General features: G+C 48.8%; 2 protein-coding genes across 5 annotated transcripts; one reads left to right on the top strand and one right to left on the bottom strand.

The window, feature by feature from the left end:
- Positions 1-1,748: 1,748 nt before the first annotated feature.
- si:dkey-110g7.8 (GTPase IMAP family member 8) lies at positions 1,749-4,990 on the bottom strand. 2 transcript variants are annotated; one of them, XM_047038238.1, is made up of 4 exons: positions 4,633-4,990; positions 3,627-4,406; positions 2,774-3,358; positions 1,749-2,610 (listed from the first exon to the last, which is right to left on the bottom strand). In XM_047038238.1, exons 1-4 carry the CDS (start codon positions 4,661-4,663, stop codon positions 2,540-2,542), a joined length of 1,467 nt encoding a protein of 488 aa, XP_046894194.1. In that variant the 5' UTR covers positions 4,664-4,990; the 3' UTR covers positions 1,749-2,539. The 2 variants fall into 2 exon arrangements, with proteins under 2 accessions (XP_046894194.1, XP_046894193.1); XM_047038237.1 differs by having other exon boundaries at positions 1,750-2,610; positions 3,627-4,409.
- An 865-nt stretch (positions 4,991-5,855) lies between these two features.
- adsl (adenylosuccinate lyase) lies at positions 5,856-17,509 on the top strand. Of its 3 annotated transcripts, none has more exons than XM_047038239.1 (13): positions 5,856-6,151; positions 7,478-7,681; positions 8,110-8,154; positions 11,930-12,009; positions 12,215-12,386; positions 12,476-12,522; positions 12,667-12,757; positions 13,231-13,300; positions 13,386-13,533; positions 14,004-14,094; positions 15,220-15,309; positions 15,501-15,677; positions 16,299-17,509. In XM_047038239.1, exons 1-13 carry the CDS (start codon positions 6,005-6,007, stop codon positions 16,383-16,385), a joined length of 1,449 nt encoding a protein of 482 aa, XP_046894195.1. In that variant the 5' UTR covers positions 5,856-6,004; the 3' UTR covers positions 16,386-17,509. The 3 variants fall into 3 exon arrangements, with proteins under 3 accessions (XP_046894195.1, XP_046894197.1, XP_046894196.1); XM_047038241.1 differs by lacking the exon at positions 5,856-6,151 and adding an exon at positions 6,176-6,220; XM_047038240.1 differs by lacking the exon at positions 5,856-6,151 and adding an exon at positions 6,355-6,445.
- Positions 17,510-18,157: the final 648 nt, after the last annotated feature.

Here is an 18,157-nt window from a genome sequence, read left to right as displayed (position 1 = left end):
ATTTAGCCAGCCCACCAGGGCTTTGTTTTTTTTATTAACAGAAATATTATTACACATCTTCGAATAAACATATTACAAAGATATAACAACAATCGCACACTAGGGGGTGCTTGATGTAGAATTAATTAAAAATATTGAAAATTTTACAATTTTAAGTTTTCACAGCTTTTTGCTTCATTGAGAATCTTATTGAACAAATGAATGCTCAATTTGTTTCTTAAACGAAATAAAACAAGGCTTTTTACGTGAAAACTTACATTTGTGAATATACAACTTTGCCATTAGTATAATCAAATTGATCAAATAAACCTGATTACGATTGTCTCTACAGTCCTCTCTAAGAGACCAAACACTAAGTGTTTCCACATCAAAATAAATTGGTCATCAATATGTACTGTAATAAAATCACAAACATTTTGCCAAGAGCCTACTGAAGAGTGAGTTAAACCAGTTAAAGTCGGTGACGTGGGCATATAATAAAATCCTTACAGTAAAGTAGAAATGTGGACAATGTGCTCTGACTGAGTCTATGATAATTAAATTCCGAATTGAGGCCACTGACTTCGGGAAAAGCTTTATTTATTTATTATATTTCAGGAAAAAAATTGTAAGCCAGCACCACCTTGTGGATCGGATCCTTGTGGTTGTAAAAGTTACCCACTGGCTGTTGTTAATTTGCAATTTATTTTATTTTTTGAAAAGGATTTCTTTGGTAGTTTGTATGTGTAGGTAACGTCACCGAGGCCATGAACTTATAACAAAATCACTAGGCCGAATTGATTGATCCACTTCGAATTTGTCAATCTATTCACTAGTACAGTATCTATCGAGTTATCTAGCTAACGTTATCAGAAAAATGTATGTTGTTGGCTACCAATACTAGCAGGGGCGATTCTAGGGACAGACCTTTAGGGATGCTCAGCCCCCAATGAGAATGTGACATGAATACAGTGCCTTGCAAAAGTGCCAAACTCCCTTGCTAATAACAGGCATGCAAACAGGTCAGGGGTAAAAAAGTTGAGAAGGATATGGCGAACATATCCTTCCCTGAGGGGAACCAGGGTGTTTTGGGCATAACACTAACCCAGCATATAACTTTGAATTCCTGCTATGATTCTCTGCGAGCATTCTCACGTTTCTTTTTGAGGTCAGAGCACCTGAGCTTGTCTGCTCTTCCTCTGTGGTTAGCAGCAGCTGGAGGAGCCTTGGAGGTTCCAGAGTGAGGTAAAAGCTTTGCGTAAGAGGAAGGTAATGAAGTGAAAAGTCAGGAAACGGGGGCAGCTTTCTCTCCCTCTCATTAACAGGTTCATGTGCCATCAGTCTGCAGATTACATAAGCATCATGGCTGACCCAATATGTGCTTGATTTACAGAGCAAAAGGAACAAAGTGACACTGTTGCGTGGTCTTCCCAAGCCCACACTGTTGTGTGCTCTGTTGCAGAGCTAACTTTGTGGCAACAGCTCAGATTTACATTTAGCAGGTGCACTTATCCAGAGCGACTTACAGTAAGTACAGGGACATTCCCCCCAGGCAAGTAGGGTGAAGTGCCTTGCCCAAGGACACAACAGAATATCGCACGGCCGGGAATCGAACTGGCAACCTTCAGATTACCAGCCCGACTCCCTAACCGCTCAGCCACCTGACAAGGTAACTAGAAACACTAAATACAACATGATCATATAATGTCATAGTTTATAACACAAACACAACACAAAAAAGGCAATTATACCTTCTGTTGTTGTTTATTTAAGGTTGTTTGATGTTCTACACAGCATCAGAAATGGAACTATCCAAAGTAATCACATATTGTTACTGCTTTATGCTGAGAAGAGACTGCTTAACTGCAGTGAACCGCAAAGAAAAACAAGTCAGTGCAAAATGTTTTATTACATATGAGCAATGCCATTATACATGTACATATATCCACATATGAATGAGTGCAACATCATTGCGTAACCCGGAACTGATCATTACAGATACACTTCATGTGATCGTTTCAAATTGAAAACAGGGACATGCTTTAACACTGACTGTATACTACTGCAGAGCTGTGTGATGTTAGGAAGCGGTGATGCTGCGGTGTCAGAATGTGCAGCGTCTTTTAGAAAAAGCATGTGTTGTTCCCTGCTAACGGAAGGCAGTACTGTAGGTCACATGGATTCTAGAACATTCCCCGTGGTGACATTTGAGTTTTTTTCTGAGGCTGAACGTTGTACTGTAATGCCCAACTACAGCATCATCATTTTACTTTTTATCAATAAATATAAGCAACAAACATGTTTTTATTTGCCAGTACAGTCATGGATTTTTACAACAACAACAACAAAAAATCTGTACCTAGTCTCCATGGATCACAACTCTTCCATTCTGGTCAGGTGCCAGTCACTGGGTATCCGTTCCACTGTAACTGAAGTGCAGAGATAAGTGCATATGACCAGTGCGCTTTAACAGTGTTTAGCTGTTCCCTTTGCAGAATGCCACAACAGGCCTTGTTAAACTGAGCGTGTCCCAGGGTGGATGTGATCAGTGTCCTCGGGGTCACTGCAGCTGGCAGCCACGACAGTCATCCTCTGGACTGGTGTTGTCGGACGACTCACTGTCACTGTTCACTAGGAAACACAACACGCTCCAGTCAGACACGGTAAACCGAGTAAACATTGTACAAGATGGTGGTTGGGATGTTTATCAACAAAATAGTTTTTTTTTTTTTTTGCATTAAATTATTCATGATCATGACAGTGAAACCTTGGAGTGTGTTGTAGCAGCACTCACGAGGTATGGGGAGGAAGGCTTCATCTCCGTTCTCTCTAATCATCTCCTCCATCTTGTCCAGCAGGTCTGAGACGCTCTTGGAGTCCTTGACAGGCGTCTTGCTGTCCATCACGTGGTAATAGTTCCCACAGAACTCCAGCAGGCTGTGCAGCTCCCGCCCTCCTCTCTGGATGTGTTCCTCGATGGGCGTGCGGCCCAGCCAATCACCGCAGCTGAACAGTACCATAGTGTGCAGGCACGCCCTATCACCAAACAGGGCCTCGATGTGGGCTTCCAGGGTCCGCCTCTTCCTGGTGCTGAGGCTGCATACGACGGGCAGGACCAGCAGGATGGTGTGCGGGCCTGGGTAGAGCAGGGCTCCGCCTCTCTTGGTCTCTTGGCGTATGCGTCTGGGGGTGCGTCTGACGGAGAACCAGTCCCAGCCCGGGGTGTCGACCACGGTGACGCGCCGGCCGGCCACCAGCGCCTGCCTCCGCATGCAAAGCTCTGTCTCCAGACCAGACTCAAAGTCCCGCCGGCCGAGGATGGCGTTACCCACAGAGCTCTTCCCAACCCCCTTCCAACCCAGAAGAAGAACTCTAAGCTCTGAGAGAGAGAGAGAGAGAGAGAGAGAGAGAGAGAGAGAGAGAGAGAGGGAGAGGGAGAGAGAGGGAGGGAGGGAGAGGGAGAGACAGGATGGCGGGGAGGGATTGAGGAAAGAGGAGAAACGGAAAGGTGTGGAAGGAAAGGAAAAACGCAGAAGGTGTGAAACGAGAGGAAAAATGAAAGCACTTGCTGAGGCATGCAATGTACAGGGTTTTCAAGTTCCATATTTTGTAAAACATGTGAAGATAAATGTTGTTCTTGCTCTCACCTCTAGGAGGCCCTCCTATCATGCTAGGCCTCAGCCTCTCCTGCTCCTCCATCCTCCTCCTCTCCTCCTCCAGGGCCCTCCTCGCGTGCTCCTCCTCCAGCAGGGTCAGCTCGTTGAACTCAAAGTACCAGCCCTGGTTCTCCTCCACCAGCTCCTCCACCTTCTCCAGCAGCTCCTGGACCTGTGTGCTCTCCTTCCCTCCGCGTAGTGTGTTATCCAGGGCATGATACCTGCTCCCACACCTCTGCACCAGCCACTGCAGGGCCTCTCCTGTCTTCTCTATGTGCTCCTCCACAAATGTCCCTTTAGGCAACTGATCCACGGCGGTAAAAACCAGCATGCAGTGCCTCCAGGCACCTCCACCCAGCGCCTCCACCTGGTCCTCGGCTGCCTTGCGCTGGACCTCTGTGAAGGGCTGGGACACGGACATCACCAGGAGGAGGGCGTGGGGGCCAGGGGGGCACAGGATGGCCCCCATGAAAGGCCCCTCTATGCTAGCCTGTTCAGACTGGACGGCAGCTCCATCGCCACCACCGCCACCTTCATCGCCACCGTCACCACCTCCGTCACCCCCTGCGGTGGAGTGGGTGGGACCAGCCCAGGGCGGGGTGTCCACCACAGTTAAGCGTCGCCCGCGAGTCTCCTTGTAGATGACCATGCTGTGCGTGGTCTCTTCCCCGGTCTGGAACACCTCATCCCCCAGGATGGTGTTGCCTGAGCGGGACTTGCCGGTCTGCGCCCCCCCCAGCAGGAGCAATCTGAGCTGCGGTCTGTGTTCCCCTGCTGGACGCAGAAACAGACTGCTGTGACTCTGAATATGTGCTGTCAATAGGATGAGTGACAGGAAGTAGACATGGCTAACAGCTTCCTGTTTAGATTTTGGTGCAGAATGACATGGGGTGAAGATGGAAGATGTTTCTTTTTCTGATACCAGCCGCTGTGACAGAGCAGGAAAGATGAATGAATTCATACCTGTAGTGAAACCTTCAGAGGTGAAGCCACTTACCAGAGCCTGAGCTGCAAGACACTGCAGCCATCTTGTGTATAGGTCCTCTTGTTTCCCTATCAACCCCCTCCTCTCCCTTTCTTAATCTTGCTAGTCCTCCCTCGCTCCCTTAGAGAATGTTCCGCGAGGTGTTGCGTAGCCTGACTTGTCTGAAAGAGGCTGGCAGGCTAAATGTTTTCTCTTGGCTCTTTCTCTCATTCTCACTCTCATTCTCTCCCGGAACATAACACTCGCTCTTCCTCTAACTGCCTATCCCCCTCCTGTCTTGCTCTATCACACGTTCTTCCTCCCCTCTCTCTCTATATCTCTCTCTTTCCCTCTCTCTCTCTCTCTGTCTCTCTCCCTTCCCTCCCTCTATGTCGCCTCTTTCTCCCTCTTCTCCACTGCTTCTATTCGCTCTCCTCCCTCCTCTTCCCTGTTCTCCTACTCTCTCCTCAGTCATCTGTTCAATAACAAAGATTGTGCAATGCAGATGGGTGGTTCATTCGGTGTCTGCGGCTTCAGGGAAGTGATTCGTCACAGAATGGAAACGAAGGCGTACGCTGGCTCATGCACAGGCAGGGCAGAGTGCTCTTCACCGAGCAGACTGCCCTCAGACAGCAGGGACCGCACAGGACACAAGACCTAGATGCTCCTGTCCTGTGAGCGCTGCGATGATGTTTAAACGTTTAATTACAATACAAGAGTTGAAGACACGGGGGTCAGGCGGAACTATTTTGCACTTAAACACTATTTATGTACACCATTGAATTGATTAAATAGTAATGAGGGCACATATACTTGTCATTTACAAGACGAAATTCGAAAAATGTTTCCTCCATTCATCTTCATTGACGTACCTTTCTATAAATATAAACTGTAGCCTAATAGTGTACCACCTTTAGCAATGCCTGCAATTGTTAATTGTGGGCGAATGTGAGGGATGTGTAGAAATTACTGTTTCACCAATGACAGAACCTGTCGCCTGATTCATAACAATAGCACCGAAAAGAGGTTGCGCGAAGTCTGAGGACTGGCCCGCATTTCATTCCGACAGACGGCACCATGCAAAACTGGTAAATCGTAGAAAGGTTTCTATTTTAAAGACGGAATTCTCAATATCGTGACAATAGTGCGTCACTTTTCAGATTTGAGAGTACACACACACACACACATCCCTTCTGTCGCTTTAAACCATTCCACGAGCCAGCATGTCAAACACGCTCCAGGCACGCCTTCTACCGTATTTTGACTGTCGTAAAAGTAAGTGGTGCAGTGATGGACAGCAGCGCTCAGGCTTAGTCTATGGTTTCCCGAACGCAGCGGACTGTCACGGTGCAGAGTCGACAAGATTTTTGAAGATATAACTAGCTAGCTAGACGTTTTGAACATCATGGACGGCTCTGGAGACGAGTTTATGAAGTACCGTTCACCGCTGGTGTCACGGTATGCCAGCAAGGAAATGGCCTACAACTTCAGTGACAGAAAGAAATTCACGACCTGGAGGAAGCTTTGGATCTACCTGGCCAAAGCTGAAAAGGTTTGATACAGTGTTCTGTAGTTAGCTAGAACTACACGTGACATACACGATACACTTGTTATTTTGTCGGTAGGTTACAGTACCGCTGCTAACTTAAACTCTGTGCATCTGATTTGAGTAAATGTGAACTTTGCGACCTTGAAAAAGAACGATCAAGTTCCCTTGTCTAAATATAGTTTTAGAGACCTTTTAAATGAAGTGCTCTCTAAGACAAGCTTGGTACCCTGGAAGACAAGCAGCCGCGTTTAGGTGGTCTTCCAATTGGAGGAACTGGTCATGTGAGCCGTCAAGCTGGTTGAGTAGCTTTGATGTATTTTACCCTAAATCTATAACGTGTTAACGATGGATCCCTTGAAGCAGCGGTTGTGTGATTGATTTACTGTAATGTGAGCAGTACAGACTTGTCAATTAACTATATCCTCCAAGGAATCTTGGTAGTTCAGATTAGTTAGTCAGCTGAGCTAGTCCTTGTCTGAATGTTGTATTAGTCCTATTTATTCTTTACTGATCTCCACTGAATTACACTTACCACTCTCACTTACAATTACCACTGAAATACACTTAGTATTGCTAGTTTATGTATCCTTAGTATAGTTAGACCTCATTTAGTGGTGTCAGTATTGTCACAAGATATCAGGGCAGATTTGGGAACTTGCATTGTTACTTAAGTCAAAGTTTCATGAAGCATTATGGAGCAACATCGTTTTTCTCTGAAGACTGGACTAGAGCCTAAAATAGCTCAGAATGTCAGAGTAACAAGAGACTGAGCCAGAGAGCTGGCCTCGGCCCTCACTTTCTCCCCAACCCAAGGCCCATCACTCGCGGTGTGTCCCTGACTATCCCCAACCAGCCTGAGTAACCAGCCATGACTGAGGTTCACCTCGTGACTGTTGTACTTAATCAGTTGCTTTGCTTGGGACAAATTACTAATTGAATTTCCTGAATGGCACATGACTTTCAACATAGCTCTTTGTGCTATCACCACTTGAAGTGTAATCAGAACCCACTCCGAAGATGTTCCAGGCTACCAGACATGAGGACAGTATTTCATCATCCTTAGATTAGGTGCAAATAGATTTGATATTCTGAAACAGCAGAGTTGAACATGGAGTGTACACCACTCAGCCAAGCATTCCTGCTATTAAAATACGGTTTACCGTAAACATTGAAACTTTAGCAGAAATATTTCAACTTAATAAAGCCTTCTCTCCTTTCCCATCTCCTCCTTTGCTGCCTCCCCCTTCTCTGCTCTTCCCTCTCCCCTTTCCCCCTCTACTCTCCCCCTGCCCTGCTCTCCCTCCTCTCTGCCCCCGTCCCCCTCCTCAGGCCCTGGCCTTGCCCATCACCGATGCCCAGGTGGCAGAGATGGAGAGCCACAGGGAGGACATTGACTTTGCCATGGCGGCGGAGGAGGAGCGCAGGCTGAGGCATGATGTGATGGCCCACGTCCACACCTTTGCCCACTGCTGCCCCTCCGCTGCTCCCATCATCCACCTGGGCGCTACCTCCTGCTACGTTGGAGACAACACGGTAACTGCCCCCATCACCCCTCACTGCCCCTCTCAGCTCTCACTGCCCCTCTCAGCTCTCACTGCCCCTCTCACCCCTCACTGCCCCTCTCACCCCTCACTGCCCCTCTCAGCTCTCACTGCCCCTCTCACCCCTCACTGCCCCTCTCACCCCTCACTGCCCCTCTCAGCTCTCACTGCCCCTCTCAGCTCTCACTGCCCCTCTCAGCTCTCACTGCCCCTCTCACCCCTCACTGCCCCTCTCGGCTCTCACTGCCCCTCTCAGCTCTCACTGCCCCTCTCAGCTCTAACTGCCCCTCTCAGCTCTCACTGCCCCGTGCTGATCTTCAAACTCCATTTTGTCTGTAGAACTCTTTTAAAACGCAATATCACAAAGGGCTTCACATGCGCTACCTCGTCATTCAACCTCCATTTGTTTGTCTCTTTCAGGATTTGATCATGCTGCGTGATGGCTTTGACATTCTGCTCCCCAAGGTGAGAGGACAGGCTTGTAATGTCTGACAGTGTCCAGTGTTTCCCACAGATTAGAAAGCTATTTGTTGGAGGGGGGGGGGGGGGTACGTAGGTACCTAGCAAAAAGTAGCCTCAACTTTCCTAGACCTTTAGCTACGGCACTAATGCTGAAGGCTCGCTGCTATAGCTATTTGTCTTACTAGAACGGCGTATGTATGCATCGTTGCTGACGTTGTGACTGTGTGTGTGTATGTGAGAAAGACGCGTGAGTGACAGAGAGACGGAGGGAGAGCAGGGAAAGGAAATGCAGCTGAACGAATACGCTGCGTGTTTTAACCTAAATAGTGTTTAAAACAAAATGTGCGTAACGCAATATGTAGCGGCCGGTGTTGATTCTGTGGCGCACCGCCACAAATAAGTCTGTGTGTGGGAAACACTGGGGTCTGAGGAGATTATTATATTGACACGTCAACCATTAAAACATGAAACCTCAGCAGTAACATAAGTGTCAGGACATAAGTCCTGTGTGCTCACAGCAGTAACATGAGTGTCTCCTGTGTGCTCATAGCAGTAACATGACAGTGTCTCCTGTGTGCTCATAGCAGTAACATAAGTGTCTCCTGTGTGCTCATAGCAGTAACATGACAGTGTCTCCTGTGTGCTCATAGCAGTAACATGACAGTGTCTCCTGTGTGCTCATAGCAGTAACATAAGTGTCTCCTGTGTGCTCATAGCAGTAACAGAAGTGTATCCTGTGTGCTCATAGCAGTAACATGACAGTGTCTCCTGTGTGTTCATAGCAGTAACATGACAGTGTCTCCTGTGTGCTCATAGCAGTAACATGAGTGTCTCCTGTGTGCTCATAGCAGTAACATGACAGTGTCTCCTGTGTGCTCATAGCAGTAACATAAGTGTCTCCTGTGTGCTCATAGCAGTAACATGACAGTGTCTCCTGTGTGCTCATAGCAGTAATATGTCAGTGTCTCCTGTGTGCTCACAGCAGTAACATGACAGTGTCTCCTGTGTGCTCATAGCAGTAACATGACAGTGTCTCCTGTGTGCTCATAGCAGTAACATAAGTGTCTCCTGTGTGCTCATAGCAGTAACAGAAGTGTATCCTGTGTGCTCATAGCAGTAACATGACAGTGTCTCCTGTGTGTTCATAGCAGTAACATGACAGTGTCTCCTGTGTGCTCATAGCAGTAACATGAGTGTCTCCTGTGTGCTCATAGCAGTAACATGACAGTGTCCTGTGTGCTCATAGCAGTAACATGACAGTGTCTCCTGTGTGCTCATAGCAGTAACATGACAGTGTCACCTGTGTGCTCATAGCAGTAACATAAGTGTCTCCTGTGTGCTCATAGCAGTAACATAAGTGTCTCCTGTGTGCTCATAGCAGTAACATGACAGTGTCTCCTGTGTGCTCATAGCAGTAATATGTCAGTGTCTCCTGTGTGCTCACAGCAGTAACATGACAGTGTCTCCTGTGTGCTCATAGCAGTAACATGACAGTGTTTCTTGTGTGCTCACAGCAGTAACATGACAGTGGCCTGTGTGCTCATAGCAGTAATATGTCAGTGTCTCCTGTGTGCTCACAGCAGTAACATGACAGTGTCTCCTGTGTGCTCATAGCAGTAACATGACAGTGTCCTGTGTGCTCATAGCAGTAACATGACAGTGTCTCCTGTGTGCTCATAGCAGTAACATGAGTGTCTCCTGTGTGCTCATAGCAGTAACATGACAGTGTCCTGTGTGCTCATAGCAGTAACATGACAGTGTCTCCTGTGTGCTCACAGCAGTAACATGAGTGTCTCCTGTGTGCTCATAGCAGTAACATGAGTGTCTCCTGTGTGCTCATAGCAGTAACATGACAGTGTCCTGTGTGCTCATAGCAGTAACATGACAGTGTCTCCTGTGTGCTCATAGCAGTAACATGACAGTGTCTCCTGTGTGCTCATAGCAGTAACATGACAGTGTCTCCTGTGTGCTCATAGCAGTAACATGACAGTGTCTCCTGTGTGCTCATAGCAGTAACATGACAGTGTCTCCTGTGTGCTCATAGCAGTAACATGAGTGTCTCCTGTGTGCTCATAGCAGTAACATGAGTGTCTCCTGTGTGCTCATAGCAGTAACATGACAGTGACTCCTGTGTGCTCACAGCAGTAACATGAGTGTGTCCTGTGTGCTCATAGCAGTAACATGACAGTGTCTCCTGTGTGCTCATAGCAGTAACATGACAGTGTCTCCTGTGTGCTCATAGCAGTAACATGACAGTGTCTCCTGTGTGCTCATAGCAGTAACATGAGTGTCTCCTGTGTGCTCATAGCAGTAACATAAGTGTCTCCTGCGTGCTCATAGCAGTAACATGACAGTGTCTCCTGTGTGCTCATAGCAGTAATATGTCAGTGTCTCCTGTGTGCTCACAGCAGTAACATGAGTGTCTCCTGTGTGCTCATAGCAGTAACATGACAGTGTTTCCTGTGTGCTCACAGCAGTAACATGACAGTGGCCTGTGTGCTCATAGCAGTAATATGTCAGTGTCTCCTGTGTGCTCACAGCAGTAACATGACAGTGTCTCCTGTGTGCTCATAGCAGTAACATGACAGTGGCCTGTGTGCTCATAGCAGTAACATGACAGTGTCCTGTGTGCTCAAGGCAGTAACATGACAGTGTCTCCTGTGTGCCCACAGCAGTAACATGACAGTGTCTCCTGTGTGCTCATAGCAGTAACATGACAGTGTCTCCTGTGTGCTCATAAGAGTAACATGCCAGTGACTCCTGTGTGCTCACAGCAGTAACATGACAGTGTCTCCTGTGCGCTCACAGCAGTAACATGACAGTGTCTCCTGTGTGCTCATAGCAGTAACATGACAGTGTCTCCTGTGTGCTCATAGCAGTAACATGACAGTGACTCCTGTGTGCTCATAGCAGTAACATGACAGTGTCTCCTGTGTGCTCATAGCAGTAACATGACAGTGTCTCCTGTGTGCTCATAGCAGTAACATGAGTGTCTCCTGTGTGCTCATAGCAGTAACATGACAGTGTCTCCTGTGTGCTCATAGCAGTAATATGAGTGTCTCCTGTGTGCTCATAGCAGTAACATGACAGTGACTCCTGTGTGCTCATAGCAGTAACATGAGTGTCTCCTGTGTGCTCATAGCAGTAACATGACAGTGTCTCCTGTGTGCTCATAGCAGTAATATGAGTGTCTCCTGTGTGCTCATAGCAGTAACATGACAGTGTCTCCTGTGTGCTCATAGCAGTAACATGACAGTGTCTCCTGTGTGCTCATAGCAGTAACATGACAGTGACTCCTGTGTGCTCACAGCAGTAACATGACAGTGTCTCCTGTGTGCTCATAGCAGTATCATGACAGTGTCTCCTGTGTGCTCATAGCAGTAACATGACAGTGTCTCCTGTGTGCTCATAGCAGTAACATGACAGTGTCTCCTGTGTACTCATAGCAGTAACAAGACAGTGTCTCCTGTGTACTCATAGCTGTAACATGACAGTGTCTCCTGTGTGCTCATAGCAGTAACATGAGTGTCTCCTGTGTGCTCATAGCAGTAACATGACAGTGTCTCCTGTATTCTCACAGCAGTAACATGACAGTGTCTCCTGTATTCTCACAGCAGTAACATGACAGTGTCTCCTGTGTGCTCACAGCAGTAACATGACAGTTTCTCCTGTGCTCACAGCAGTAACATGACAGTGTCTCCTGTGTGCTCATAGCAGTAACATGAGTGTCTCCTGTGTGCTCATAGCAGTAACACGAGTGTCTCCTGTGTGCTCATAGCTTGCCCGTGTGGCAGACAGGCTGGTGAACTTTGCTGAGAAGTATGCTGACCTCCCAACTCTAGGATTCACACACTACCAGTGAGTGTGACTACTCTGTCTATATCACACACTACCAGTGAGTGTGAATACTCTGTCTATATCACACACTACCAGTGAGTGTAAATACTCTGTCTATATCACACACTACCAGTGAGTGTGAATACTCTGTCTATATCACACACTACCAGTGAGTGTGAATACTCTGTCTATATCACACATCTATTGGTGCTTGTCCTGATCCCAGACCAGCCCAGTTAACCACGGTGGGCAAGCGGGCCTGTCTGTGGCTGCAGGATCTGACCATGGACATGAGGAACCTTCAGCGTGCCCGCGACGACCTGCGTTTCCGGGGGGTCAAAGGAACCACGGGCACACAGGCTAGCTTCCTGCAGCTCTTCCAGGGGGACCATGACAAGGTAAACACTGAAACGCTGAAATGAAATGAATTAATGTCTTGATTCAAATATCTAGTATTGTCTCACACTGTTACTTCTCTGTTTTTTAGGTGGATGAGCTGGACAGGATGGTCACAGAGATGGCCGGCTTCAAAAAGTAAACTCACATGGGGAGCCTCAGCAGCGGGTGTCTGGTCCATCCTGTTAGGGTGGAGCTTTAACATTCATCCAGCCACCAGGAGCCGGCTCATTTACTCTTGATAACTTGTTTCCCCTCGTGTTTGTGATTGTTGCCATGCAGAGCCTACCTGGTTACGGGGCAGACGTACAGCCGGAAGGTGGACGTGGACTCGCTGGCCAGTCTGGCAAGCCTGGGCGCCTCCATCCACAAGGTAAGCTGCTGTCCCTAAGGACACCCTAGCAGAGGAATCGCCACCTTAGCAGAGGAAACACCACCGTAGCAGAGGAAACACCACCCTAGAAGAGGAAACACCACCCTAGCAGAGGAAACACCACCTTAGCAGAGGAAACACCACCTTAGCAGAGGAAACACCACCTTAGCAGAGGAAACACCACCCTAGAAGAGGAAACACCACCCTAGCAGAGTAAACACCACCTTAGCAGAGGAAACACCACCTTAGCAGAGTAAACACCACCCTAGAAGAGGAAACACCACCCTAGCAGAGGAATCGCCACCTTAGCAGCCACCAGGAGGTCTGGGTGTGGAAGGCTGATGGGTCAGGATTAGGGTTATGGGTTATGTGTCTGCAGGGCCCAGTTGCTGTTTATCAAATGTTAAAGGACAGGGTAGTTAGTTCAGTTGTTAACCATGTTCATCTTCTCTCCCTCTCCTCCTCTCCATCAGATCTGCACTGACATCCGCCTGCTGGCTAACCTGAAGGAGATAGAGGAGCCCTTTGAGAAAGAGCAGATTGGTGCGTCATGACCAGATACCAAATCCTCTTTTACCCCAATGCTGTCTCCACTCTAATGACCTAGTTAATAAACTGTCGCCTCCAGGGTCCAGTGCCATGCCCTACAAAAGGAACCCGATGCGGGCGGAGCGCTGCTGTAGCCTGGCTCGCCACCTGATGGCGCTGATCTCTGACCCCCTGCAGACTGCTGCCGTCCAATGGCTGGAGAGGACACTGGACGACAGCGCCAACAGGTGAGCACAGTGTCCAACATCTCTCTCTCTCTATTGCTCATGTCTCTCTGTGTTTCTCCATGTCTCTCTCTCATGTCTCTCTGTGTTTGTCCATGTCTCTCTCTCATGTCTCTCTGTGTTTGTCCATGTCTCTCTCTCTCATGTCTCTCTCTCATGTCTCTCTGTGTTTCTCCATGTCTCTCTCTCATGTCTCTCTGTGTTTGTCCATGTCTCTCTCTCATGTCTCTCTGTGTTTGTCCATGTCTCTCTCTCTCATGTCTCTCTCTCATGTCTCTCTGTGTTTGTCCATGTCTCTCTCTCATGTCTCTCTGTGTTTGTCCATGTCTCTCTCTCTCTCATGTCTCTCTCATGTCTCTCTGTGTTTCTCTGTCTCTCTCTCATGTCTCTGTGTGTCTCTGACTCTCTCTCATGTCTCTCTGTGTTTCTCCACGTCTCTCTCTCATGTCTCTTCCTGTGCGTGTGCTCCTCAGGAGGATCTCTCTCCCTGAGTCCTTCCTGACCGCTGACATCATCCTCAGCACTCTGCAGAACATCACCGAGGGCCTGGTGGTCTACCCCAAGGTACCACCCTGTCCCTGACACAGGACACACGTCATGTAACATACTGCTGGAGGGTGTAACATACTGCTGGAGGGTGTAACATACTGCTGGAGGGTGTAACATACTGCTGGAGGGTGTAACATACTGCTGGAGGGTGTAACATACTGCTAGAGGGTGTAACATACTGCTGGAGGGTGTAACATACTGCTGGAGGGTGTAACATACTGCTGGAGGGTGTAACATACTGCTGGAGGGTGTAACATACTGCTAGAGGGTGTAACATACTGCTGGAGGGTGTAACATACTGCTGGAGGGTGTAACATACTGCTGGAGGGTGTAACATACTGCTGGAGGGTGTAACATACTGCTGGAGGGTGTAACATACTACTGGAGGGTGTAACATACTACTGGAGGGTGTAACATACTACTGGAGGGTGTAACATACTGCTGGAGGGTGTAACATACTGCTGGAGGGTGTGACATGTAACATACTGCTGGAGGGTGTAACATACTGCTGGAGGGTGTAACATACTGCTGGAGGGTGTAACATACTACTGGAGGGTGTAACATACTGCTGGAGGGTGTGACATGTAACATACTACTGGAGGGTGTAACATACTACTGGAGGGTGTAACATACTGCTGGAGGGTGTGACATGTAACATACTGCTGGAGGGTGTAACATACTACTGGAGGGTGTAACATGTAACATACTGCTGGAGGGTGTAACATACTGCTGGAGGGTGTAACATACTGCTGGAGGGTGTAACATAGGGTTAAGGTTAGCGCTATATTACATTCTGTTCATTTTCCTCCCTCTCTCCCCTGCCTCTCTCCTGCCTCTCCTCCCTGGCCTCCTGCCTCTCTCCTGTCTATCCTCCCTGGCCTCCTGCCTCTCTCCTGTCTCTCCTCCCCGGCCTCCTGCCTCTCTCCTGTCTCTCCTCCCTGGCCTCCTGCCTCTCTCCTGTCTCTCCTGTCTCTCCTCCCCGGCCTCCTGCCTCTCTCCTGTCTCTCCTCCCTGGCCTCCTGCCTCTCTCCTGTCTCTCCTCCCTGGCCTCCTGCCTCTCTCCTGTCTCTCCTCCCTGGCCTCCTGCCTCTCTCCTGTCTCTCTCCTGCCTCTATCCTGCCTCTCCTCGCTGGCTGCCAGGTGATTGAGAGACACATCCGCCATGAGCTACCCTTCATGGCCACAGAGAACCTCATCATGGCTATGGTGAAGGCTGGAGGCAACAGACAGGTGGGTTCAGTTCCTTTATCTGGGTCTGTAGATGTTATGCTGTGTGTGTCTTGTGGAAAATTACTACAGTGTTTAAATTCCACCTTTGGACTAGTTGGTGTAACTTGATCTCTGTCACATGACCCTGACCCCCGTGTGTCACATGACCCTGACCCCCGTGTGTCACATGACCCTGACCCCCGTGTGTGCAGGACTGCCACGAGAAGATCCGGGTGCTGTCCCAGCAGGCGGCCGCTGTGGTCAAGCAGGAGGGCGGGGACAACGACCTCCTGGCCAGGGTCCAGGCCGACCCCTACTTCACCCCCATCCTGGGCCAGCTGGACTCCCTCCTGGACCCCACCACCTTCATTGGCCGCGCCCCACAGCAGGTACCCCTCCTCATCCTCCACCCCTCCTCATCCTCCACCCCTCCTCCTCCACCCTCCTCATCCTCCACCCCTCCTCCACCCTACTCATCCTCCACCCCTCCTCCTCCTCCTCCACCCCTCCTCATCCTCCTCCACCCCTCCTCATCCTCCACCCCTCCTCCACCTCCACCCCTCCTCCACCTCTGGTCCTCCCCACCCTCCTCCACCCCTCCTCATCCTCCACCCTCCTCCTCCTCCTCCACCCTGGGCTCCTGTGTGTCTGAGCTCTTATAGAGACAGCCCTGTGCAAGAGTCTCTAGAAGAGTGTCTCTGAGTCTCCAGTCTGTTACTTACATTCATTTACATTCATTTACATTCACATTCAGTCATTTAGCAGACGCTCTTATCCAGAGCGACTCACAGTAAGTACAGGGACATTCCCCCGAGGCAAGTAGGGTGAAGTGACTTGCCCAAGGACACAACGTCATTTGACACGGCTGGGAATTGATCCGGCAACCTTCTGATTACAAGCCCGACTCCCTCACCGGTCAGCCATCTGTCCCCTGCTGTCCCCTACTTCCTGCTGGGTTCTCTACCTCTCCTGCCTCTTGTTGTCTCACTGTTCCTGCCCCCCCTCCTCAGGTGAGACACTTCCTGGACGAGGAGGTGCGCCCCCTGTTGGAGCCCTACAGGGCAAAGATGGACGTCCAGATAGAGCTGGAGCTCTGAGCCACCCCCCCTCAGACACTCCTCGTGTGATTGGTCTGTTAGACGGATGAGTGCGTTAGTGTCATGTTCTCAGTCACACCCTGGTGATTAGTGGCACATGGTAAAAACGTATACCAATTTCCTTCCCCATTTTACCACCAGCGTTCAGAGTCATTTGTCAGTGTCTTTGCTGTGTGCCATTAATATGGAGTATAGTGGTGATGCCCAGGTGTCACCCGGGCTGACGGGGCTTCCACAGCGCAGGGTGGAAGGTACACACACTCACACATGCGCACACACACTCACACATACTCACACTCACACACATACCAAGTGAGCCTTTGTCATGAGCAGCCTTGTACTGTGCAACAATAAAATTCTCCCAATCCTAAAAACATGTGTGATGTTCTGATCCACTGAGTCAGTTCTCTGCCCCCTGCTCAGGGGGTTCTGGAACCTCATAGCCTTGGTCATGATCTCTACTCAGACCATCATAACATGGATGTGATGGGGAACTGATTAATGACTAACTGCAGTAGTGTGACTAATGTGACAGGAAAAGGGAGCATGTTGGTGAGAATCGTGCGTAAAAATACAGGTGCATCTCAATCAATTAGAATATCAAAAAGTTGATTTATTTCAGTACTTTGACTCTAAAAGTGAAACTCCTATATTATATAGATTCATTACACACAGACTGATATATTTCAAGTGTTTATTTATTTTAATTTTGATGATTATAACTGACAGCTAATGAAAGCCCCAAATTCAGTATCTCCAAATATTTGAATATTACCTGAGACCAATAAAAAAAGATCAATTCAATACGGTCAATTTACGGGTAACCCGTGAAGTAGGAATTCAATCTTTTATAAAATATGATCTCCGGCCTGATTGGCTCAGTCAGAGTTTCGCCACATAGACTGCCACAAGCTGACAGTGCAGAGAAAAGGCTGAGGCAGCAACGCGGTGGCGCCCGCCTGAGTGTGGAGTTGCGGACGATCGGCGTGGCCGTAGGACCCTCTGTGGAGGAGCATGATGCCGGTGGACTGTTGTAACGACAGAGAAACTGAATGACTGTATTGTAATATGCTAATCTGAATGTATCGATGTTTATAGTTCAGGTATAAACAGTTATATTGTCACTTCTATTGTCTTTGTTCCAACAGAAGTGTGTGTGTGTGTGTGGGAAGGGGGGGGTCTACATGTTGTTTCATGAGGGACTTGAGAGGTGTATTCTATCATTCAGACACACAAGGGCGATATCGAGCTTTATAATCCTCACTGAGAAAGCCATGTCTTCAGTTAGAAGTTTTGGGGTTTCCAACTCCTTCAGGACATGGAAATAATGTAGGATGACAATGGAGGAATGCCCCTTTGGCAGTTGTGTTTATATTTAAGGACCTTGTGTTGGAATGGTGTGAAAAATGTTTTACATAACACAACTCATTTAGCACATGGACACACACACCACTTCCCAACCACACTGCTCAACACACACACACACACACACACACACACACTGGGAAAAGCCTGGCCTTTGTCTGTGGTTCCATCCTGATGGACGGTGGAGGCCTGATGGAGGGTGGAGGCCTGATGGAGGCCTGATGGAGGATGGAGGCCTGATGGAGGCCTGATGGAGGCCTGATGGAGGGTGGAGGCCTGATGGAGGGTGGAGGCCTGATGGAGGGTGGAGGATGGAGGCCTGATGGAGGGTGGAGGCCTGATGGAGGGTGGAGGCCTGATGGAGGGTGGAGGATGGAGGCCTGATGGAGGGTGGAGGCCTGATGGAG

This window comes from Hypomesus transpacificus, chromosome 17 (genome assembly GCF_021917145.1).
Source record: "Hypomesus transpacificus isolate Combined female chromosome 17, fHypTra1, whole genome shotgun sequence".
NCBI lineage: Eukaryota > Metazoa > Chordata > Actinopteri > Osmeriformes > Osmeridae > Hypomesus > Hypomesus transpacificus.
Note: the sequence above shows the minus strand (reverse complement) of the source record. Positions and strands in the feature narration are given on the sequence as shown.